Source organism: Kryptolebias marmoratus, linkage group LG15 (genome assembly GCF_001649575.2).
Source record: "Kryptolebias marmoratus isolate JLee-2015 linkage group LG15, ASM164957v2, whole genome shotgun sequence".
Classification (NCBI taxonomy): Eukaryota; Metazoa; Chordata; class Actinopteri; order Cyprinodontiformes; family Rivulidae; genus Kryptolebias; species Kryptolebias marmoratus.
Window position 1 is genome coordinate 5,315,777 of NC_051444.1, and position 24,937 is coordinate 5,340,713.

Consider the following 24,937-nt stretch of genomic DNA (forward strand, 5'->3'; position numbering starts at 1 on the left):
ATGTTTCACAAAATAAATATTAAGGAACCTTTATTTTAAGTATCTTTATCTTATGTATGTAGTTTATAATTTTAAGAACTTATTTCCCCTTTAAAATCGTGTGCTTTAGTAGCACAGAAAACCACTCACCTGTAGATATTAGCAGCATCTTGTCGGCTTTAAACCTTCCCCTTCTTGTACCAGACTAACGTGTGTTATAGTGTGCGTCATCGCGGACACATTTCATCTGTCCTTTGCTGCTGGTTTTGGCTCCAGGTCCAGTTTGGCCTCCTGCGTCTTCTTCTTCTTCAGCCCTGGTGCTTTGTGCCAGGTTATGATTGATTTTGGTTGCCAGAAAAGATAAAGTGAACCGTCAACACATGACAGTCTGCAGCGGATGGCGCCAGCACTGTGAGAAACTCGCAGCTGTGCCGAGGCTTCAAGCTATAGTGTGAACAAGCAGCTCAAAAGATTGGTTCCAGGCAAACATCTACACGAAGCGTACACGTTTACATACAAATAGATTTCAAAAGTGAAATCAGGTAACTAAGAACGACTAGAACAAAAGCTTTTTCCTGCTGAAAAGTAGCAAGAACGCAAAGTGCTGAATGACTTTACTGAAATTTGCTGACAAAGCTGAAACTGAGTTGTTAAAGCTAAAATAAAACAAAGCAGAACACTAGTTAAATCCAAAGGGAGTAAAACAGTAGCTAAAAGTAACAAAATGTCAGCTAAAGGCTAAATGTAAAAGAACAGTAGCTAGAAGTGATAAGTAGCAAAAAGCTAAATTTCAAAAGTAGCAAAAGCCTACCCGAAAGCTAAAACCCCCCCCAAAAAATTTTTAACTACTTGACTTAAATGTCATTTTGCTGCTTTTGTTTTCTTTACTTCATGTTAAATCAGAACAGCTTCTGTTGTTTGGCATAATTAATTTTGACACTGTGGTGGAACAGTGGAGCAGTGGTTAGAGCTGTTGCCTCACAGCGAGAAGGCCGACGGTTTGCCCCCCAACCTTTTTTTCCCTGTGTGGAGTTTGCATGTTTTCCCCGTCCATGAATGGGTTTAATCTGTGTACTCAAAAGCATACAGGTTAGGTTAACTGGTAACTAATCTGACAGCAGGTGAGAAGGCGAGTGATCGTGTCTCTACGTGTCCCTGTGATGGATTTGCGACCTGTCCAGGGCGTCCCCCGCCTCTTGAACAGTGACTGCTGAAGATCGTCAGCAGCTCCTCTGAGACCGTGCACGATAAAGCAGGCAAAGAAGATGAATGGATGTTTTTTTTAATGACAACAGAAGGTTATTGTTGAAAAGTTTTCCTTTGTTTTTTGTAGTCGTTAGGAAGCTTAAACCCCAAATAAATACTATGCATTTAAAAGCCATAAATGTAAGCACAATTTATTAAGTTTCTAGTACATCTACTTTTATGTTCTACATCACAACATTTTTCATTCCACATCAGTGTAACACAGTAAAACACAACCCAAACCACACAAAGTAACACAACACAATCTACAGGCATTGACATTAAATAAGCACTGACGGAAAACATCTCAGAACATTATCAAAACTTTAACAAATGTTGTAAGTTTGGTCTTAGTCCTATAAAGAAAAGAACAATTAGGAGCTCAGAGAAAAAGCACGTACATGTTGGACAGAAAATCCATCCTGCATCAGAGCTTCGTTCCAGAAAGGCTGAGCTGGTATGGCCCTGGTACACAGTCAAAATGGGAGTACCAATTATCCCTGGTAGCTGTCTTTTTATTATTATTATTTTTTAGGAAAACCACTTATAAAACTTGAGAAAAATATCAAAACAAACCCATTATAAAAAAATATTCTATTGACCATTCAGATTTACAGACAAGGAAAACATGTAAAAAGTTGAAATGTGATTTCAAACATTGGTCAGTGACATTCAGTGGAACTGTGAGAGAATTATCAGCACAAAGTGTCGTTACATCTTATTGTTTACTATACATTTATGTGTGTGAGGAGCGAATCGAGCAAGCTACTGTTGGATGAAACAGAATTAACAGACATAATATACATTATTTTAAGACTTATGTACACCCGACTGAAAACTAAACTGCACTCTGTCTCTGATTGAGAACTCTTTGATATGAACAGAAGTTTAAATCTCTATTTAGCCAAAGCAGGATACGTCGGTGGCAAATAACTAATAAAACACTACTTGTAAGGAGGCATGAGAGCAGCTAAAGGTTACATAACCAACGCTATTTGTGATTATTTATGAAAATGTTTTCTATCATACAAGTGAAAACAAATATCTTTAATAAACACTCCTTTCTGTTTCCATCTTTATCACTGATATTGATGTAATTCTGCTTATTAATGCTCAAATGAGCAACAACACGGGGTGTTTCTGTTGGACTAATTCAAGTCCTCCTGATCTTTTTTCGTTTCCACCAGCTAATGTTTCCCTGCAGATCTGTTCTACAGCAGTGAACGTGTAAGTTCTCAGTCATACGGGGCATGGTAATCCTACTGAGTTCAATCGAAAGCAGCTGGACTTCTTTTTGATTACTGACAACGTTTACCTTACTCATTAGAGGAGCTTTCTTAAATTAAAATGAAAATGACGTCATTCTAAAGCTTTTAAACTGTAATGAAAAGTTCCAAACAGCTTCAGCTTCAGGTCTTGTGTTTAGTTAAATCTTGATGGCTGATAGCATTTAGATCTCAAAGATAAGGACCGCTCGTCTGAATGGACAGATTGTAAAAGAAGCCATCTCCGTCGAGCAGGAAAGACTAACATTAAACAGCGGGGGAGGTCTCAGAAGTTTCACACCAGCCTGCTCCTCCATGAAACTGACCACTGAACGCTTTGAGCAGTGGTTCGAGGTGTTGCCTCACAGCATGAAGGTCACAGGTTCGCCTCCCAGCCTCTCTGCGTGGAGTTTACATTTTCTCCCCATGCACGCGTGGGTTTTCTCCGGTTTCCTCCCACAAACCAAAAACATTCATGTTGGGTTAACTAGATGTGAGTGAGAGCGTGAATGCTTATCTGTGTTATTTGTCTCCGTGTGTCCCTGTGATGGAGTGGACACACAGTGACTGCTGGAGACAGGCTTCAGCTCCCCCCTGACCCGGCACGGAAAAGCAGGTAAAGAAAATGAATGGATGGACGTATGAGACAACGACTAACGGAGCAGCTCCCTGCAGAGAAGCTCAGCGTCTTCAGAGACAAACATGAAGTCCAGCTGCCTTCAGGTCACAAAATGTTTTTAAACCTGTTGCATTAAAACACACTTGGCAGCACAGATTTAAATGTAGTTTCCAGTAACATTCTGCAGTACAGTGACGAGGATTTCTGCACCAATAGTTTCCAAAAGTTGTAAAATGACTTTGCATAGATAACTAATTTGCAGTGAGGCTGAGCTGTATGGACACCTGATGCACCGTCTGCAGACTTTTTATTCATTTTAAATCTTTTAAATGAGCTAATTTGGTGCGACAAATGACATCAGTGTTGGCTGGTTCTTTGAGCTCTGATGAAAGAAAGAAATACTGTGAATACAATGACCAAATCAACAAACTCGTTTAACCATAAGCAACAGATTAGTGTCTCATTCAATTGGAAATCTGCTCAATTTGACAAAAATAAAAACTGCTCCTTCATTAAAATCAATTTACTAATAAATAACTCTTTAAAACCTTCCCACCACCAAATTACTGCTTCGTTTCCATTAATTACAGCCACAGTCAACATTTTCCTACCGCCTCAGTGACGGGACGTGTTCATCCTGAGACCAGACGACTGTTTGGGTTCGTTAGCTAAAACAAAGTTACCAAACGGCTAACCATAAACCATCGCTCCTACCTCAGAAAACAAACAAAAAACAAACTCAATTACTGAATCGTGAGGGATTCTAACAGTTTAATATATAAATAACTTAACATTCCCTCCACACAACAAGAAAAGTCTTCAGTCACGTACATTGTTGGAGTTTTCTGATGATACAAATTATTTGAAAGGAAACCATCGTGAGCTGCAGACATGTCGGACTGAAGGGACGCATGCAATCCTGTGAGCCCAGTTTGAGCTTCTCAGTAAAAAGGTTCATCTACAAACCATAACTCACAGCAAAAAGAGCTTTTCATCATTTCAGAATTATTAACAGGACGCTCCAGCATCCAACATGCAGAAGAGGTGGAAATATGTGAGGCTGTAAATGCAGGATGCTGTGTTTTCAGAGTTAAACAACATAAAAATGAGAATTAAAACAAATCCCATCTTCAGGATTATAAAATTAAATGACGTGATGTGCAATTTTTTTAAAAACATAAAAGCGTGTGCGCCAAGAAAACATGAAAACTTTGATATAAAACATATTTGTTAGTTTTAGGAGGAAAAAGAAATCATCTGTGGCGACAAATGGAAGAATTTAAATTATTGCTTAAAATGATTTAAATATGTGAACTTCGGTTTGTTTAGAATGCAGCATCATTTTATTTATTGATTTACTTATATGCATCTTATCCGAGCACCGGTGAAAGCTTTTGTCTACAATCATGGAACTGATTTTAGGAATAAAACGCAAAGAAGTTGAACGCTTGGTTTACGAAACTAATTTGTTCCGAAGATGGAAAAATACAGGTTTGATTTACAGATGAAGAAGTTTTATATCTGAAGAACAGTTTGTAAAGTGTTGATGAAAATGTGAAATACATTTACAGCAGATGTATTAATGTTTACTATTTTATTTTTTTTTAGTTGTCAGTGTTTGTTCATTAAGTACCTGTCAAAAATAAAATAGAACATGATGTATATTACATTCTTGATTTACAGAATCAATTCAACATTTATACAGACCTTTTTCCCCCCTCCGGGTATTTTCAAATCAACACAGGGTCAAAAATACCGACGTTTTTGCCTAAACTGTTAAATCACTGGTGCCGAAGGTTTAAATAATTAAATTCTGATCGACAGCTGCCACAAACCTCTATGTGCTAACCAACGGTTGTCTCCAAACTGAACGCAAAGCTAAGAAACAAAAGCCCAAATCTACACAGATCTCTCACAGATATTTCTAAACAACTGTAGACTCAATAAGTTCAAACAGCTGTAAGTACATACAGGTTATCAGGACTTTACCAAGGGCTGAGAAAAGAAAAACAAACTGTCAGAAAAGAGCAGGAAACAGGTCTGCAGACTATAAGCTCCTGTAGGACCAGCAGTCCAACCAGCTTCTGTCAAAATAAAACCACTTTAAAACGCAGCTGACCACTGATAATAAATCTGTTTTAGAATCAGATATAAGGATGAAGAGTCTGGCCTTGATGCTGAGAGACGCTGTTAGGATCTCAGCACCAACTGTGAAGCACAGCGGCGGTTACATTATGATCTGGGAACGATGAGGAGCACCCCAGTAATTCTTCCGCATGACTTTAAACCATCAGGTACACAGATGGATACAGTGGTGTTCCAAAAACAAAACGTATTTATCCAAAGTTTATCCTGTAAACGTACCAAATAATTAAACAGAAAATTACTGAAAATCTGTAGGTTGTGCTTGAAAATCAAGTTTATTCCAGAATAGCAACAATTTCAACAAAACTCTACCAATTTTGCCAAGAAAAATGGTAAAAAACAAAAACAAAAACAGAAAGCTGTGAGCAAGCTGAGAGGCGTTCACGATTCAATCCAAAATAAGAAGTTTGATGTTTGTTTTTGACCTTGTTTTGATTTCAGAAAACCTCAACCTGTTAAAACTTCTTCCACCTTCTTTGTCGTTTAAAACGTACAATCATTCTGGCCCAGGAAAACAAAATAAAAGCTCCTCCACTGCAGGTATCTGAACACCTCCGTTCCCGGTGAACGCAGAGAGGATTCTTCTGACCAATCAGGACTTTGATAAATGTTCAAATGGGAGTCTTTGTGACGGCGCCAACTTATTTCTTGTCTCGCTGAGACCTCATTACATCACTGCTGGGCTTTTTATAGTGCACTATGACAACAGGAAACTGAGAAGCTAAGCCCAGAGAAAACGCTTAAAATAACACCAGTCTTGTTTAGACGGGACTTTTCAGTGGTTTTGCTTTTTTATAAAACATCTGATTTCTGAACCAGCTCCTCCAATGTTTCACATAAGCCTTTTTGTTAGGACTAACAGATACAAAGCATGTAGTAAATCCTGCTAGAAGCATCTTATCACCAGTACTTGACTTGAAACTGTTATCAGAAAACGAGGTTAGTTAACACAGTACGTGAGATAAATGTGTTGGCCCTGAGGCACTTGGTAGTGGCGGTGATAAAACAATTAAAACACTACCTTCTCTCTCAAAAGGAGGAATACAGTTTATCCCAAAAGTACTCAAAGTTGCATTCAAATTGTCAGGTCAAAAATAAAGCACAAGGCGTGCCTCAGGCTGACAATCATAATCATTATCATAGTGTTTTATCTAGAGCGTGGTGTCAGGTAACAATGGTGACTATTAAAAATGCTACAGAGGAGGTTTGAATCACAAAATACAGTATATGCGATTAGTAACTAAAACTAAAATTGGTCATGTGTTATATGTTTTTGGGGGGGGGGATGAGACTCAAACAAATGACCAAAATGCTAAAGGAGGAGACACAAGGGAAAACAAAAATCCTACTGAGGATAGCTGTTCTGTTGTCGACGCTTTGCCGACCTCATCTTCTCAAAGCGTGACTCCATTTCCTCCAGGACTTTGGGGGTGTACCTTACGACCAGCTTCACCGTGCCCTGAGCCGCTTTCAGGAGCTCCACAGCTTTCTCGTGGTGCTCGCCCTCCACACTCTGAAACGGACAAAATACACAGAACTTTAACCACCTGGGCTCCACGTTCAAATGTAAAACAGTAAGTAAGTTACTGTGACGCAGCAGGAATAGGCTGGTTACCGGTTTCAAGGTAAACCACAGTGTTAAAAATGTCAAAACCACTAATGTTTTCCGTCACAGAGTTCCTACGGTTTAAACCCCTAAAAACAGTTAGTTTTTTTATTTCCCTCCTTCATTACAGACCTGTTGCTCCAATAAAAAAGCTGATCAAATTGGGTTTACTGAGCAATATGTGATATTATTTAGGCAACAGCAGTAATAGTATTTGAATTTGTTTAGTAAATAAAAGCAAATTTGTTTTGTTTCTTTGTTTTAATATCATGAAGAGTGGTATTTTTGCTCCATCCCTCCTGTGACACAGAGCGAGCGTTTATATTAAATGTTAGTATATTGTTGTAATTGTTTTTAATTTAATGAACTTGAAATATAAACAAAACACTAAAACACAATGATTTTTGGCCTTGAGCGAAGTTTTATAAAGGTCACTACTTGATAACTTTGCTTCAGCTGCCTGAAAAAGCTTTTTGTTATCATCCAAGAGTCAAAAAATTATTTTACATTAAATATATTAACACAGATTTTGTGTTTCGTGTCGGAGCAGCTTCACCTCTGAGTTACAGATTTACATCTTTTGAAAGTCTTACACGCTTCCATGTTTGCCCAGAAGCAGATCTGATCACATTTTTTATGTTCAACGTTACGATGGAAAAATATTAAGGCCGTCAGTTCTGACCTGCTCCACCAGACACACAACGCTTTTATTCTGAAGAGGAAATGCATCCCCCCACCCCCCCCATCACCTAACTATCTTCCTCTTTACAATCACTAATGGAGATGTAATTGTTGGATTCAGGTTACAAAAGACTGAACTTCGATTTCGACGGCTTGAAGCTGCTGACTTTCAGCTTCATTTCTGAGCAGCCGCCGATTATTCACAAGATTCTGTTTAATTTCTGTTCCATTTGTTGAAAACTATGATGAATTAACAGCTAATTAAGAATAATTTTAATAATAATTTCTCTGCATGCAATGAACTGACTGAGGTGTGTGTTAAGTTAAAGCTTGTAGCTTTAATTATATATTTACTTACATTTTCTTATGAACATTAAGGTTCAGGTTTCTGCAGGATGCCTCTTCAGACAGACACTGGTTTATGGACAATGTTTCTTACCGGTGCTGTTCATTTGGATCCAGAGATCAGTTATTTTTGTTGCTGGTTTTGTATTGTATTGTTTTATGTATGATTCTTCTGTTCTGGGCTCACCTTTTGTATTTAAAAATGCTCCATAAATGCTTCTAAACTACGATTCTTGAGCGACCTGTGAGTCTTCGAACGGGACGTACCACTCCGTTAACAGAGAGAAGCTGGTCGCCTCTTTTCAGGCCTCCGTGTCGGTCAGCGATGCCCCCCGGGATGATCCGTGAGATGTAAATAGGCGAGTTCTGCTCCTTTCCACCCATTATGTTGAATCCCAGACCTTCTTCTGTTTTGGGCAGTTCCACGACACGAGGATGCGAGTGTCCCTCACTGGCTGCAAAAGCGGCCACCGTAGCCTAGAAAAAAAAAATACATCATTTAACCTTTGCAGATCCACTCAATGAGTAATGTGAACTGCATTCATACATTTTTACACATTAGACAGTGATTAACTTGTGTACCTTTGCTGTGGCGTTGGCTCTGACCTCAGGGCTGCTGTTGATGTCCACCGTTTCGTACACATGCTCATAAACCTTAAGAAAAAAACCCCACACCAAATAAACAAACCGACAACAAATCAGAGAAGAACGTACACCTGATTCAGGTTTTAAAACAGTCTTACTTCTCTGACGGCGTTACAGAATTCACTCTGTAAGACGCGCTGCAGCGCCTGCAGCTTCTGAGGAGGAACTTCGCCCGTCCTCTGCAGCTTGTCCAGCAGCTCGATCGCACGGTTGATATCTGTCAAAGAGAACAACGTTATCACAGCTTCACGTCCCTGCGTGAAACAAAAAGATTCAAACAGGCAAGACCTTTGCCTGCACTAATCTACTAAGTCTCCACGTCCATGAAAGAAACTATAAATAATCTGATGCTTACTGTCATAATATTGTAAGTCTGAATGTGAATTAATGTAGACTCTACTGGTTTTACAAAATAAATGTATTGAGAAGTTTCCTGTTAGTCAAACTATTGTTCAAGTAAAGCGTTGCACTTGGCACATATAAACGTAAAGAATATAAAGATGTGACTATAAAATATAAAACAGCACACTCTATTTGAAGTCTAAGTCAAAAAAAACAAAACTTGATTTTTGTGCCATAAGGTAAATTGATCTTAAGTCATTGTTAAATTTGAAAAATGTATTGTTTTTATAGTTTTGCTTTTAGTACCAAGAAAATACAGATTAGTATTTTGACTTCATGATAAAACTTCAAAGTGATTCTTATAGAAGTCCAGCACACTGTACCCAAAGCAAACATGTTTTATATGTTAAGTTTATTTATTTCAATCTTATCAAGCAGCTAATTGACACAGTTTTTATTTCATACCAGATTTCATCCCACTATATCATAAATTAAAGATAAATACAAAGTTAAATTACACTTCTTCTGATAAGAAGGGAACAAGAAAGATTGTATCTCCTACTTGGCTCCTGGTGAAATTCAGGCTTTTTATCTATAATAAAGCTCTTAAAAACCAGGCCTCCAACTTATTTTAAAGGTTATTTGGTACTACTAAATACTACTACTTTAGTACTACTACTCATCAGTTACTGTTTGTTATTATTAGTGTTGTTGTTTTTTTATTATTTTCAAGATGTCTACTATCATAACAAACCAATTCCCCTCAGGGGATCAATAAAGTATGTTTATATTCCATTTTATAAGAACCCTCAGCATCAATTTGAGAGGCAGGGACACTTTCTTTTTTAAAGATTAGATTAAAAATGTCTTTTTTAACAAGGCCTGTGCGTGGGACTGTTTCAGATTGTCTTAAACTTTCATCTGATCAATAAAAAAAATCTGCTGATCAGTTTTTTCTCCTTCTGATCACATTAAAAAAACTTTTCTTTTAGTCAGACTGCCCTGTTTATTTCACAGCCTGTGAATTATTGCTGTAATATTTAGCTCTGTTTGACATTTTTTACAACAGAATCACAAAACGTCTCATTATGTTTGTCCTGACATTATTATATTTTATGTGTATCTAATGCATACATGTGTGAAGCACCTTGATAAACCTATGAAGGGCTTTCACGTTTTTGTCCATGTGTTAGACAGCTAATATGTTACAGTAAACGCCAATTTAAATAGAAATGAGACCCACGCTTTAAAATACTCCTTCTAATAATGAAGGACCAAACATCAGTACTGTGCCTCGTATTTATTTTCCACACAGGTTAACCTTAACAACTGATTTAGCCAATCACTGTTGTTGTCATATTAGCTAGTTAGCTAACGAGCAAATTAAACAGCTACAAGCTACGTTTCGTTCAGCTAAACCAAAAACAACACACAACCCGACACGGGAGACATATTTAGGGCAAGGTTAGCGAGTAATCAGGAACAACCCAAGGTTTTATTCAATCGATGCTAGCTAAGCTATGTTAACGTCTCCCCTGTATCATAACAACTAAAGCTAGCTAGCTAATTAACGTTACCTCTTTCCAGTCGCACAGGTTCCGCGAGAGACGCCATTGTCGAAACGAGGGGTTAGATAGATGGATGTCGCGATACAGGGCGTATATATAGAACGGCGAAAAGGGTAATGTTGGCGAAGGTTTCGTGCGCTTAACCGGGGCGATAAATCAGATTAGCCAAGTTAGCTCGGCTACGCTAGCTGCCCAGTGTCATGGTGCGTTCAGGCACACCACGTAAAACTGACAGCTCTGTGGACTCGTTCGAGTCAGTCGGGTTCTTCAAAAGCAGACTTCACGGAATAGAGGTCCACTGTTGTTTTAATTTAATTACGGCTTTATTTGACATCGTATGCATTTGTATGAATGTAAAAATTTTAGTTAGCACTTATTGTTTCTTTACTTGTTTTTTTTTTATCCAACTGGAGCTGGATTGAATCTGGTTTAGATTAGGTTTATATGATTTCGTTCAAGAAAAAAATTAATAATAATGAGAGGGAGCACTGAATGATCAAATCAGTGTAGAGCATGATTAATATAAGAACTACATTCAGCCTGCCCTGTATAACAAACAGGTTTCTAACTTCATAATGTGTGCATTGAGAGAAATCTGGAAACAAGCAGCCTCCACAGAAAGCTTGAATGAGCTCCCCCTCCCTCCGCTTCATCTTTACTGCCCCCCTCTGGTTGTCTGTGGCACATCTTGTGACTCTGTGGCATAAATCTGCAGAAAACTGCTGCTCTCTGTGGTCTGAAATTTTGCAGGATGATTCATTTCTGACCACACCCTGGCTGGTGATAAAACAGTTTGCCTTGGACAGCTGATGAAAAGTACCTGCTGCGACACTGCTGATTGGATTACACCACAGTGCAGCATCAGTCATTTTTTATTCATGATCTTAAACACCCGATTCTCTTCTTTCATGGTAATAATGCCAGTTTTTTTTTAGTTTGTCATACTTCAGCTACAGCCCTGGTTCCAAAATAGGCCTCAGTATTTGTGTACGATCTATTCATCTCTATGATTTGCTGTGACAGAAGGTAATATTTGTTGTTGCAAAAACTGGCTTCTGACTATTGCTGCTATTGAGTCTGTAATTGGTAGATCGTGGTGTTCTCTTGTAAATTGTTCAACAAAATTAGCCTGAGGTTCCTACACACGGTAATTGGAGCAAGAATCCCAGAGCGTTTGATTCATTGTTCTTTATGCTGAGGATGTGTCAGTGCTTGAGTTGGACAAAATTGCTTCAACTCCATCTTAAGGTGGAATTTCTTTGAAGAGCAGCTTTTCTTCCTGCATCACAATAGCAGGACTTGCGTTTCTTTGTGGCGACGGCAAGAAGCCTTCTGTTGGGTGTTCAGAAATCTATTTCATGTTTGTCATCACTCTAAGGTCTTTTGGTTTACTTGAAGTTCTTTTTTTTTGTTTGTTTTTACCAACAAAGGTAACTTGTCATTTCATAGATTGTCTCTGGAGGACGTCTGTGTGAGGATCTCATCCTTTCATAAACTGTCTTCATTCAGCAGATCTCAGGATGTCAGAGCAGCTTCTTCTCCAGGTGGTCACACTTACCTTCAGGTTGGCGAGGAAGAAGTAAAGCGAAGACTTTGGGGCCAAAACGCAACACAAACATGAGATTTAGCTGGAGCTCTTGTGAGCTGCTTTATATAGGTGTGCGTTTTCTCACGGATAAATAGCTGTTCAACCTTAAACTATGGCATCTAAACTTGGCAAGCGAGGTTTTCCCACCATGTAATGCACTGCTGGAGGGAAAGCAGCAGAAGCCTCCCAGAAGTGAAGAATGTCTTCACCTTCTGATCGCAGTGAACACATACAGCTGCGTTAAAATCTGTGATGATTGCTCTTTTGAGGAGGATTTAAAGATGGGATTACCACGCACTCGTAACAAAAATGCTGGGTGTATAACTTTAATGTACACAAACGTATGGGTGGTTGGATCCGTCACTGTCTAACTCAGGCATGCCTGATGTGTACCTAACTAGTCTGCACTTGTAGGCACGTTTCCCCTGATGATAAGGTTTTTGTAATTGTGAAACTTGGGCGAGTGGAGTTTATCGTCGGGTAAATCTCCAAACATCTGGGAATATATCAAAAATGTTTCAAACCACAGGAAATTGTGCTCCATTAATGTGATGGTTGGGAAACAAGGAGTGGTTTAGAAGCGTTTTTTGTTTTTTTTTTCCTCCAACTTTTTGTCTTCTCGGATAGCCGAGCAGCCCCAAGAGTGGCATCATTCCCACCCACAGTTGTGTTTACTTTCCCAGCAAATTACCCCATGATTAATTTCCTGCAACCTGAAAAACCACTAAAGAACTCCACTGCTGTAAAACGTGTTGCTTTTGATAGAGAGTCAGGAATTTCAAAAACAAGGCAGTTTTACTGCTTTCTGCCTCACCTGGTTGTCTGAAAGCTGGAGTTAAGCTGCCTAAAAATGCACTGTTGAAACTTTATCGACATTGATTTTGTTTTTCCAGTTGCCTATAGTCATTTTTATTTTTTTCAAATATTTCAGTTTAATATTGCAAACAACTTCACAACATACAAAATGAATAATATTAACCCAGAAACATGTCAATGACTATATATATGCTCTTTAAATATATCTTATTCTCTGGTGTGGATAAAAAAATAAACAGCAAAGCTTTGACAACAGCACCTTGACATAGTATGTAATTCCAACATTACCTTGAGAAGTTTAGAACAGTAAACAGATAAATTACTTGAGAGGAAACTGTTTTCTGCTGAATATGTAAACGAAATGTTTTTTTTTTGTTGTTGTTTTTTTTGGTCAGCATCATATCCTTTTTTTTTTTTTTGGAGGTGGAGAATTTTCTCAATTCACAATTGAAGCAGCATGCAAGCTTTTGAAGATGGAACTGTCCTCTCTCATTCCTTGCCTGTTGTTTTTTTTCCCCCCTTCATTTTCTAATTCTTGGCAATGTAAACAAATCACGTCTTGATTTATGTGTCATAGTAATTTAAACTGGGCGCAAATGACTGATCAGATTTTTTTTAATTGTTTACAAGGTCATGAATATGTTCAATAAATAGACTGTAATATCACTTTTACTGTATAAACTTCATCTTTTTTTTACATGCAGTCCATAAAATTTTTCATTTGACGGAATAATTTACCCTGTTATGTATATATACAAATAGATATTTTCTCTTTATTCTCTTTTTTAAACTCTTCAATAAAATCTATACATTTTATACACTATCTCCCTCTTTTAATGGTCAATGTGCATACACATGAAGTGTCTATCCTTATAAACCGCCAGCCAATCTTCTTTTTGCTATCCATGGTGAGTGCTCGCACATAGGACTGGGTTGTCCTGCATTGGGAGTTATAATGCCGCTTGTCTATTCCTCTGCAGCCGTCCTTTGTGTACCCCATGGGGTTGCATTTGGTCTCATAAAAGTATTGCTTCAGTTGGCCATTGGGGACAGGGACCTTTTCCATGACGGTAACTGTCTGCCCAGACATGTCTATTGCCGTCTTTTTGTCCACAGCTGTCACCCACTGGCTAATACTGTCACACACGCTCAGCTCTCCGCGCCGCGAGGGGTCGGAGTGTCGCCGCACCCTCATGGACATGTTAGCGGCATCCAGATAGTTTTTGTATTCCTCCAGGAGAAAGAGCAACGGCGGCTCCAAAGGCACTTGGTTGCTGATCATCACCCGCGAGTTGTACAGGTCGACATCCTTGGTCTCTGTGGTGACCACGGGCGACGGGCCCCCACCTCCCTGGCCCTTGGACCCCTGTCCCAGCTGTGCCGCCTCTCCCTCCACCTCCAGCAGCTCCTCTATCACCTGCTCGAATGTGTCTGTGAGCGAGGGAAGCTCCCCGCGCTGGCCCGGCCCGCCGCCGCTCTGCGGAGTCCCGTGGCCTCGAGCGGCCGTCGCAGCAGCGCCCAGGAAGCCTTCCGACCGATGGCCCCGCATACCCGGGGCGTCTCTCAGGGGCGCAGCTCTCATGCAACTGAAGTATGAAATAACCATAGTAAGGAACAGGATGGTCATCACTCTTCTAACCTGGTGGAACTGGAGAGGGGAAACAGAAACAAAAAGAAGAGGAGAAAAGAGGACAGGGGAGAGAGCGAGAGAGTTAGTCAAAGAGCATTTCTAACAAAGTTAGCCTATTCTTGATCCATAATGCATCACGTAAGCCTCCGCTTCTTTACTCCCACCACTACTCCTTGTTTGCACGCCAAAAACGACAGTGTTTGAATAACCACAACATGTTTTTTTTTTTTTTTATCAAACTGATATTGGCACCGTGTTACAATCAGTGTTTTCAAATTGTTTGCAAACTGTAATTTATGTGAGGCCTGGCTTTGATTTCTATTTGTTGGCAGCGAAGCACAAAAGCTGTGCTGAGCATCAGAGAGGCTGCTTATTACTAAAGATAAGATTACACAAATGGATGCTGAAACATCCTTACAGGCTCGCTATTATTCATGAACTGGTGTGTTTCGGTGAGTGTTGCAAAGCGTGCAGGCATGTGTAGTTTTTCTTTTTTTAATGGCCAAAACCTGTCATTCATCCTTGTCTGCATCACTGACTGTTTGTACAGCAAAACGTTCGGCTCATTCAGGAAATGACTGTGTAACTTTTCTGCTTTTCAAAATGTTTAACTTTATTCACAAATTGTTTCTTCACAGGAAGACATTTAGAGCTTTCAGCTTACTTGTTCTATTTTGCCTTCTTCAGCAACTTTTAGCTTTTAGCTAGCCTTCTGCTACTTTCAACTTGCCTTTTACTACCTTTAGCTATCCTTTTCCTGCTTTTAGCTTAGCTACTGTTCTGCTTCTTTTAGCTTTAACAGCTGAGTTTCAGCTTCTTTGGGATTCAGGTTGAATTTTTAGAGAAAAAGCAGCTTCTCCAGTTTTGAAAACCTTTTTTTTTCTTTTTAGCCTGTTTTGTTATTCAGAGTGGAAAGTAGGCACGTCACATCAAACGATTTTTGTCATCGTAAAAAAATCGTAAAATATTGATTTATCGCAACAGATATTGTTGTCACGACAGACAACAATATTGATAATGCATGTTTTACTATTATCTGGCAACTGTTAGGATAAAATGTGAATGTGTTAAGGCTGCAGCCATGTCAGGGTCTACTACAACTGACCAATAAACAAATAAAAATCCCCAGCATCAACACCTCAGAAACATGTCCAACCAGACTGACTGACTGGTAAATTTAGTTTTCATCGGCTCTGGCAAACAGTGGCACTGCAGTGTTATTTATTTGACCAACAAACTGGTCTGTGCTGAAGGACCGGTCCAGCACTGAACCTTGTGCCCATGAATGGGGACCTGGGGGTCTGTTTGTTGAGGGACACTGTTTGTTTTTTCGGCAGGTGGCTGGTAAATGCACTGCTGGATGAATTAACAGGATGTCGCGAGGAAAGAGCCTTTCCTGCACGACCCGAGGCTTTGGCGTCGTAAAACGAGCAAAGTGCTGCTAGGGTTAAAAAAAAAAAAAAGAAAAAAAAATCATTGCATTGCCTGAGCACATCTGCATCCCTTACCTCTGAGAAGCTCTAAGATTCACAGCAAATCAATGAGTTGGTGAACATCCAATAGCCAGAGACATAAAAGCAACCATAAAGAGAAGAAAAAAGAAATCTAGATCTCGTTTTCCACAGAGGCTCATTTAAAAATAGCCCAGCTGAGGCTTTGACTGCACTCCGCATGTCCCAAACCTGACACGGGAAAACACATCTCCTCCAAGGATGGACACGAGGACCTTCTCCAGCAGGGAGGAGCGAAACCCCACCTTAAAAGCATTTGTTTCAATCTTAATTGGTATCAGGGGCTGGGGCTGCAATTAACCGACACCACGGTGAGTGCCATAGAGATATCTCTGCTAAAAATAGACGTGCTGGGAGTCTCACAGTCTCTATTCAGAATATCACATCCTTCTTCTTAATGAGCCACTCATTCCCCGAGCTCAGTGACGTGCTATTCCAGAGTGTGTGAGTGTGTGTGTTAAAGGGAGGGCATGGGGAGAGGCTGCTGTGTGTGTGTGTGTGTCTGTATGAAGATATGGGGGTATTTTTCCTCTCACCAACTAAAACAATAAAAGCCAAAAACTAAGAGCTGAATATTAAATTACCATTGCTAAATTGTTAATAAATCATCATTTGAATGATGTTTTGGGTCAAATAATGAGAATTTTCAGCCAGGCTTCCCAGCACAGAGAACCACGTAGGTTTACGGGATTGAGGCCAGTCACGAGCTTTATGTGTAGGATGCATTTAGGCTGATATTATTATCAGCATCACGCTCAAATGGTTCCACTTCCACATGAGGGAAATGACGGCAGAGGGCTGATTGCTGTTAAGGCGTCAAACTTCATGCTGGAAATGGTGCAGACGAAGAGTGCTGCATCTTCCGTAACAGACCACAGGGGTAATATTGCAGTAGCAGGGGGTGGGGAAGAGCGCCGGCGTCATTTCGCAGCATAACAACCACAGATGACGTCTCTTCCAGGTCTCCATAGGGGAGAGGATGGAGGGGAGGAGGTTGCTGGGGGTAATGCCACTCAACGGTGCGCAATTGCCTCCCATTCCCCCGGGTATCCTCACACCGGGAACAACAGATGATTTTATTTCTATCTCTGTGATTTCCTGTTTCCATCAGGACAATCAATATGGCTTATGCTCTCAATCAGCATCCTGTTAAAACGCGATAAAACCAATGAATCATTTAATTGCTGTGGGACTGGCAGAGAATCTGTGCCTTGTATCTGAGGCTAAATGTGACAAATGCTTGGTCTGCTCATCCAGCCAACCAATATTTTATGTGGATTTTACAATAAAAAATGGGGGGGAAATGGCTTGAATGTTAACATACTGAGCAAGACAGGAATAAAATCTACTTTTGGGGGCCTCTAGATGAGCTGTCGATGAGTAAAGTGCGCCTTCTTCAAACCGGATTGATTAAAATCCAGGTATGTACATAATAAAGTCAAGTTTCAGTCATCTAAATGTGAGTGCCGAGCTAATAACATGGAGCGGAGGGAAATAAAGCCCGCAATAACTGCTGCTCAAACATGCCTTTATCCATGACAACACAGGTAGAGCACAGAACAATGGGAGCAGGTGACTGTTTGGACTCCGGCTACTGTTTGGCTTTGACGTCTCTGGATGACCACCTGTTCATCTGCGCGGAGAAGCTCGGCTGTATGGCAGGGATGTGTAACTTACCCTCGCATTTATTCTTTGTGCCAGGTGGGGATTAAAGTGATAAATGCCTCCTTTGACAGCCGCTGAAAAGTTTCTCCAAAGCATGAAAGGACTGGCAAGGCTAGTATTATTGCACATATTCAGTAATGCTCCCCAGCCTCCGTGCACACATGTCAGCACACTTTATGGCTTCATCATTGTGAACACCATGCATGATATCTTAAAAAAGCCATTACAAAGGAACATAAACACAAACAGTGGAGATGAAAGAGCAAAGTGTGCCCTGGATATTTGAATGGAAATGGGTGCATCATTTATGCTCTCTCTGCCTCCACAATTGCTCCCTTGTGGGCAGCCGTCTTTTCTTTAATTCCTCAAGAACCTCGGTGGCTTGAACTATTTACCTAGCAGCATGTTTTGTCATGCTCGACGAGTTCAGCCAACATTTCCAAATGCTCACTTTGGGGGAAAGAAAACAGCAAATATCATCACCCAAGAACCCCTCATTTGCCACAGCACTTACAGAAAAAGGAGGGGGGTGGCGTTTGAACTTAACTGAGTAGTCTGCAGTAATCGCTGACACATGTGGAAGCTTGCTTCCCTAAAATCTGTTTTCAATCTGAGCACGTTTAGTAATAGATGAGCATCGCCGTATGGATTATACCTGGCCTCCAGGCCAACCCCAGCTCCTGCCACAGAAAGCCCCACATTCAAATACCCGCTGAGTGATTTATGCTGCCCTCCCTCCCACTCCTCCTCTGTGGACCAAATCTGAAGAATACAGAGACATATACGGACCAGGCCACACAATCGATCCGAATTATGTGTTAATGCACACGACTTCCTGGTGGAAGCTTTATGGAGAAATCCATAATTCACATTAAAAACATTAAAACTCAACCACTAAAACAAGACCAGCAGGGCCGGAAAGTGTCATTACTGCAGTTCACAGGTTTGAACACTAGATGGCGCATGAGACCATGAAATATTCTAAACTTCTTCTTTTACCTCCCCCTGTGAAACCAGATAGATAGATAGATAGATAGATAGATAGATAGATAGATAGATAGATAGATAGATAGATAGATAGATAGATAGATAGATAGATAGATAGATAGATAGATAGATAGATAGATAGATAGATAGATAGATAGATAGATAGATAGATAGATAGATAGATAGATAGATCCATAGTTTTCTGAAAGTCTTCCATTTGTGTTTTTGCTGCATTGTTTCCTCAGCATTAGTTCTAACTGTGCAGCCTGCTGCTACAAATCTCGCTTCAGCTCATTTTCCTCCACAAAACTGTCAGAAATGTGCCCACTTTATAGTTCTGATCCGTGTTTAAATGTTGTAAAGTAACTGAGCACGGAGCACACAACACTAAAGCCAACAGTTTAAGTTGGCCGCAGCTGAGCGTTTAGGGCCTCGGGTGTCCCATAAAGTCTTAATGAGTCCATCAAAGTTTTGTTTTCCTCTCCAGAAACGACGATGGCTTCACAAAACAGTTTATTCATTTTTTCCCCCTTTGGTCCACAGTTGGAGGAGGGCCCCCATAATGAGTGAACGCAGACAAACACTCTAAGAAAGAAAAAAAAGAGACTTTTCCAAGGTTTTTATTAGTCAGATTGTTAAAACTTGGACGCCTTTACGCAGCGCCACTTTTGCGAGAGAGGAGAAATAAAAACCTATTAATAATAGTTTTAGTCTGGTTCAGTAATGAAACAACAGCCAGTTTTTTTCAGGAGATTACATCTCCTGATGCCTGTGCTCTCCACTGGAAACCCAATCAACATAATAAGTGCGTTTTTTATTAATGAACGGGAGGATAAGGTTACACATATCCCCTCTCAGGTCTGTTCGCAGGATAACTGGACTTGATCGAGCTACTTTTAGACCCCCCCCCCCTCCCCCTCCCCTCACGCACACACATATGAATAAACACCGGCTGTAAATAGCCTATATTTATCTATATTCCCCCAAGAAGCGTCAAACAAATTCCAAAGTGCTTGAAACATTTCATTTTGTGCCAAAGCAAACAAACTCTCAGCCTACCTTTTACTGCCCAGTCGTAAAACAGACCATTCAACAGGACAGTGGTGTCATCTGGGATGTTTTGGACAACTCCCTGAGTGATTTACTTAAGCGATATTTTCCTCTCTGCACTCTCCCGGCCCAGAAAAAAAAAGCTTCAGGATATCTCTTCAGCTTTGGAGCAAATAGATTAAATTATTGATGGTGGAAATTGCACGGCTGAGGTAATGCACTCCCATGGCTGCGCGCGGTTCGTTTGGAGATCGTCTGGAGCTGAAGTTGTCGCAGCAGCAGCAGCAGCAGCAGCGCCACACGGGATGAAAGACCTCTGGAGCTGAAATGAGGAGCCTCTTTGCAACTACAGTAACTTTACTACACGGTGACGCTGCAACATGTGACCCGCCGCTGGGGCTGCCTGTCCAAACAGCCCAGAGGCGCAACTACTTCTGCGCTTCCAGCGTGCGCTGCGCGCTTTTGTTTGTCCGCATACCGCGCAGCCTGCCTACACACACACACACACAGTAATGCGCGCGCGCGCGTGTGTGTGAAACAGAAGTGAAGCCTCTCCTCTTCCGTGTTTCTTCCTCAGCCTACAGAGAGGAGGCACTTTTTTTTTTCCTCCAAAGGTTTTGCGTAACAGCGTGTCTCCATTAAAGTCGTGATCCGCTGCGTGGCGTTTATAAATTTGGCCTCTTTGTGTAAAATTAGATATTCAGGAGGCTAAAAAAAGCACTTCTTCCACAAAGAGGAGAGACTGAGTAAAAAGAGCCTCCATTTATTTATACTTGAGGGCGTTTTTCCAGCTTTAAATCCATCTCGTATAGATTTTTCTGGTACCACTTCACAATAAGAGCCCCTTTATAAATGATTTATTAATGCTTGGGTTATTCATGAGTTTGTAAACACTTTCTAAACCATTAATACCATTAATAATAATATAATAATTTATAAAACAGTTATAAAACGCTGTTCATACATTGAAGCAGACTCACTATTTGGCACTGTTTCATTAATTCCTTCATGATTTAGACTTTAAATGTCAAGAATGTGAGCATTTGTAGAGACCAAGTTAGTTTTGGCAAATAAAGTTATTTAAAACAAAGTAAGATGAGCAATCACCTACTTTTACCTGAATGAATAAAAGTACAAGACTTTTTTTTGTAGTGGTTTATAAAGTGTTTACAAACTCATAAATAATTGAGTTTAAAAATCCTTTATAGAGGGGCCCTTATTAGGAAGGGATGCTGGTTTTTAAAAATAAACTAAATCCGGCATTCATCTAATATAACTTAACCATCTTTTGTTTAAACAATGAGTCAGTTTGAGTCTTTCTTCTAACTTATACTATCACTGTTGTAAAATGTAAGTGTTAGATGCTTGATTTCTTATCTTTTTTGCCTTTAAAAGATGCTTTACTTCCCTGTAAATTCTCATAAACTCGCAGCTCAGACAGTGAAACAGCTCTGCTGCTTAATACTCCCCTCATCTGGAACAAACTGGGAACAATTCATTCCCCTCATAAACTGGATTCAAATAAAGATGTCACTGGAGGCCCAATCTTTCAATGGGTGATGAACGTTTGGAAATTCCACCTCTTGATGAATACAAGAGTGAGCATAATGGAGGAAGAGCAGCTCATTATCTCTCTGACTTGGCCCAGGTCCAGTGCAGAGATTTATTGGGATGTGTTTTTTTTCTGTTGCTGTACTGCCATCATGATTCTCTCCCTGCGTGCGCTCCTGAGCCGGAGAGCTCTTGTTTGGCATGCAGCAGTATGGGAGTGGATGCTCACACCTGCTTAATGAGTCACTCCCACCTCCAACACACCCGGGGACATGCCAAGATAGATATAGCCCTCCCCGAAGGCTCACAGGAGGTGAGGGCAAACTCTGGATGACAAAGAGTTGCATCAGCAATCACTGAGCGACATGACTCCAAAGAGGATAAAAAAAAGTGCGCACTGCACAAGGAGGCTGTTCCAAACAAGTAATTCATAAATAAATCACTTGGCATCTCATTAGGAGAGCAAAAACAACAACATGGTCTCTCTCGTTTCTGCAAATGCAGCACAACTCAAGGTGGTATTTCTGCTTGGCTTGGATTCCAGTGGCTAAATTTCTGAATGGAATGAATAAAAAGTTGAAATGAAAACAACGTGAGCGTGTTTTTGACTAATCCAGCGGAGGATCAGACACGAGCTGACAGTCTCTGCCTTTTATGAGGCAACCAGGAGTCATTCAGCAAACTGCTAAATCCCTGTTTCCCCTGAGATGAGGTGTGAGATTTGTTCAGGTTTAAGACTTCTCAGCTCCTGGAATAAAATCCTCATGGTTTGTGGAGAACAGCTCACTGGTCCTCCTTTCTTCACGTTTCCCAGCCCTGTTTGTGCAGCAGAAGGAACCACAGGAGCTGACAACATGAGACACACTTGTATAACCTTTCAAGGCGACTCTGACAGGTCCGCACCGCCGACAAGCCTCACTTAACAAGTAGAATTATGCCTCCTTGTGCAAGAGAGGAGCCGTGTAGCACAGGCGAAATGACATTTTGTAAAATGTCATTTTCACTGGGGATAAAAAGGGAGGAGACGGGGGTATTTTGATCAAAGTGGAATTGCATTCCTGCTCAAGGAGCAAACACGTCAACATGGGAAAACATTTTGTACGAGGCTGGGTGACGTCAAAGGAGTCGAGAGTGAGCTGGAGAGCAGCTGAAAGAACAGACAAGCTGGAAAACTCAGTGCAGAAATCGCTCTTTTAATCGGATGCTGGAGTGAGGAGCTAATGTCATCCCTCCTGTGATGACAATAACCTTTAATGTAATCATGAGGCAGCCACAGCAGACCGGTTTTCTAAGCTTCCTCTAGCAGGTGATACATTATACTTCTATAGAGGCCTTCACTGCAAATCACCCCAGCCTGTTAAGTCTATCTAATTCAGTTCCCATGAATGAAAATGAGCCGGAATTACTCAGAAATTCCAAAATATCTGTTTGGAATTAATAAAACTGAAAAAGAGGGATGGTTTGGTAGACAGAACAGGCAGCAGACAGCCAAACAGGGACTTTCTTTCACCTTAAATTCAGTTTTTCAGGCGTTTGTTTCTGGATTTACTCTAAACTTGGGTCACTTTTACTCTTTGTATTCGGTGGCAAACCTAGAACATTCTTCTCAGGGTGGCACGAGGTTCCAGCAGAGGGGGCAAAATCTGTTGCTGCAGGAAAAGTCTTCGGCTCTTAGACTCAAATTTATGCATTTGAGGGTTTTGTCTATGGCTACGAATTACGCAAAACAGCATTTTACAGAGTGCTATGTCCCCCAGATTCAGTAAAGACTCACACTCAGTTGTTTTTGTCAAACAATATTTGACACTTCGATCAATTTCACCGTGTCTGATGGTGAAATTTCCAAGTTCGTTGGCAGGTAAAGAAGCTCAAAAGGGGTGTGAGCAAATTCTAATTCAGCGAGTTCGGATTAAACTGTGGAGACGTCTTTGACTTTCAGCTTTGAGCAAAATGTACAGAAACGTAGCCTACAAATAGGGTGGCAACAGGGGTGGCAAGATGCTTTCCCCCCCCACCCCTGTGCCACCCCCTGGAACCGCCACTGCTTGTGGCTCAGAAAATGCAAAATAAAAGCTTCTTTCTTTTTTTCTTTTTTCTTGCTTAGAGATGCTGCTTGCACAAGCTGGGAACCACACGTGAACGGGTTTGCTGGCATCATCAAACACCTTCCCTCACACACGCGCGCGCACACACACCCCTGTTGTCCCGCAGTGGTCCGATCAGATATCCTAACTGTGTATTAATAACTTGTCGTGGGTATGAAGCCACAATCACGCGGCTGAATGGAATCAAAGACGCACGAAATCCTGCCAGAACTTGTGGAAATAAAGGAGCTCGTTAATTGGAGGAAGGTGCGCCTGATGAAGATGATGGCGCGGTGACTAAAGCAGAAGCGGCGGCAGCGGCGCGGCGGCGGCGCAGCCCACATCTCCATCGCGATTAAGATGATTAATTTTAGCTCTAAATATATCGTGACGTCCGCTTAGCTGTGAGCCGAGATTTCCGCCCAAAGTAATCAATATCCTATTTATTATTGGTATGAGACATCATCATCACCATCATCATCATCATCAGCGGCTGCAGCTGATGAATGAAAGAACAAATATCTAAATATTTCACTCACGAAAAAAAAAACCATTTATTTCTAATCGGAACGGAAAGGCGACACATAAAGGCCAAGAATTCAACAGTAACTGCGTAAAACAATTAACCTCCCTGTTCATGTTTTGACTTGCACGCATTTACGCATTTGTTTCGTTAAATAAACCAGAATTAATTTAATTTTATGAATTTTCTTTCTTTCTTTTTCTTTCTTTTTTTTTTTGCACTGAAACCTACCATCAGGTTTGTTATTGACGCCCACCTCAACTCTGCAGAGCTGAGAGCGCACGGACCGGGATGGATGGAAGAGAGAGAGAGAGAGAGAGAAAGGAAAAAGGGAGATTCTCGGTAAAGATAACACACGCGGAGACGCGCGCACGCAGGCGCGAGCGCGGCGCGCGGGCACGCCCGCACACAAGCGCACGCAGCCCCATTTATGGACTGATCCGCTGACGTACATTGCAGAAAAGTGCTATAAAAAAACCTTCATACATACAAAGTGTGTCGTGCCACCCCACAGACCCCCTCCTAACCCGCCTCCGCTCATCCCTCCTCCTCCACCCAACACGCCCACGCCCACACCATAATCCCGCGTCTCAGTGGGGAGGAAAAAAATAATAAAAATACTGCAACATGGCCAGAAAATAGCCATTCTGCTCAGAAAAATACCACATTTAATATATATATATATATATATATATATATATATATATATATATATATATATATATATATATATATAAAACGTTGATTGAAGATTCAGAAGATTTTAAAGATTTATTTTTTGATGAACATCTATTTTTGTTGGTCATAAAAAGAGGCGATCGTTGCGTAAAAGGAAATAATAATAATATTAATAACAATAATAATAATTATAATAATACGGTAAAAGTCCCATAATTTAAATGGACGGAATTTACTGGGGGTTTTATTTGCAGCCTGCGCGAGGAGTCTGGATTAAAACAGGACTGGCAGTGGGCGTTAGGGGGCTTTTCTCTTCTCTTCTTGTTTATTTATTTTTTATTTTTTTTTCTCCCGGGCGATCCAATTGCTTCGTCTTAGATCAGAAATTTTAGACGAGAATGGAAAAAAAAAAAA

The 24,937-nt window shown here is 40.6% G+C and overlaps 2 protein-coding genes across 6 annotated transcripts in view; both read right to left on the bottom strand.

Annotated features, from left to right (window-relative positions):
• Positions 1-6,533: 6,533 nt before the first annotated feature.
• lin7c (lin-7 homolog C (C. elegans)) lies at positions 6,534-10,661 on the bottom strand. The gene is made up of 5 exons (XM_017404821.3): positions 10,450-10,661; positions 8,629-8,747; positions 8,468-8,539; positions 8,153-8,362; positions 6,534-6,766 (listed from the first exon to the last, which is right to left on the bottom strand). Exons 1-5 carry the CDS (start codon positions 10,484-10,486, stop codon positions 6,599-6,601), a joined length of 606 nt encoding a protein of 201 aa, XP_017260310.1. The 5' UTR covers positions 10,487-10,661; the 3' UTR covers positions 6,534-6,598.
• A 2,517-nt stretch (positions 10,662-13,178) lies between these two features.
• The window catches only part of bdnf (brain-derived neurotrophic factor), a 14,676-nt gene continuing 2,917 nt past the window's right edge, over positions 13,179-24,937 (bottom strand). For 4 of the 5 annotated variants that reach the window (XM_017440464.3, XM_017440456.3, XM_017440487.3 and 1 more), the window contains exon 2: positions 13,179-14,492. In XM_017440464.3, coding sequence (XP_017295953.1) covers positions 13,665-14,492 — 828 coding nt within the window. In that variant the 3' untranslated portion in view covers positions 13,179-13,664. Of the gene's footprint in view, positions 14,493-19,696; positions 20,148-24,937 lie in introns of those variants that run through there. The other variant, XM_017440479.3, reaches the window with a different exon arrangement.

Excerpts from the sequence above, each read along its gene's own strand:
- lin7c (XM_017404821.3), bottom strand. The coding sequence starts at position 10,486 with ATGGCGTCTCTCGCGGAACCTGTGCGACTGGAAAGAG. Across the intron at positions 8,540-8,628 it reads TCTGTAACGCCGTCAGAGAA|GTTTATGAGCATGTGTACGA; the intron begins GTAAGACTGTTT and ends TTTTTTCTTAAG. Across the intron at positions 8,363-8,467 it reads GAGCCAACGCCACAGCAAAG|GCTACGGTGGCCGCTTTTGC; the intron begins GTACACAAGTTA and ends TTTTTTTTCTAG.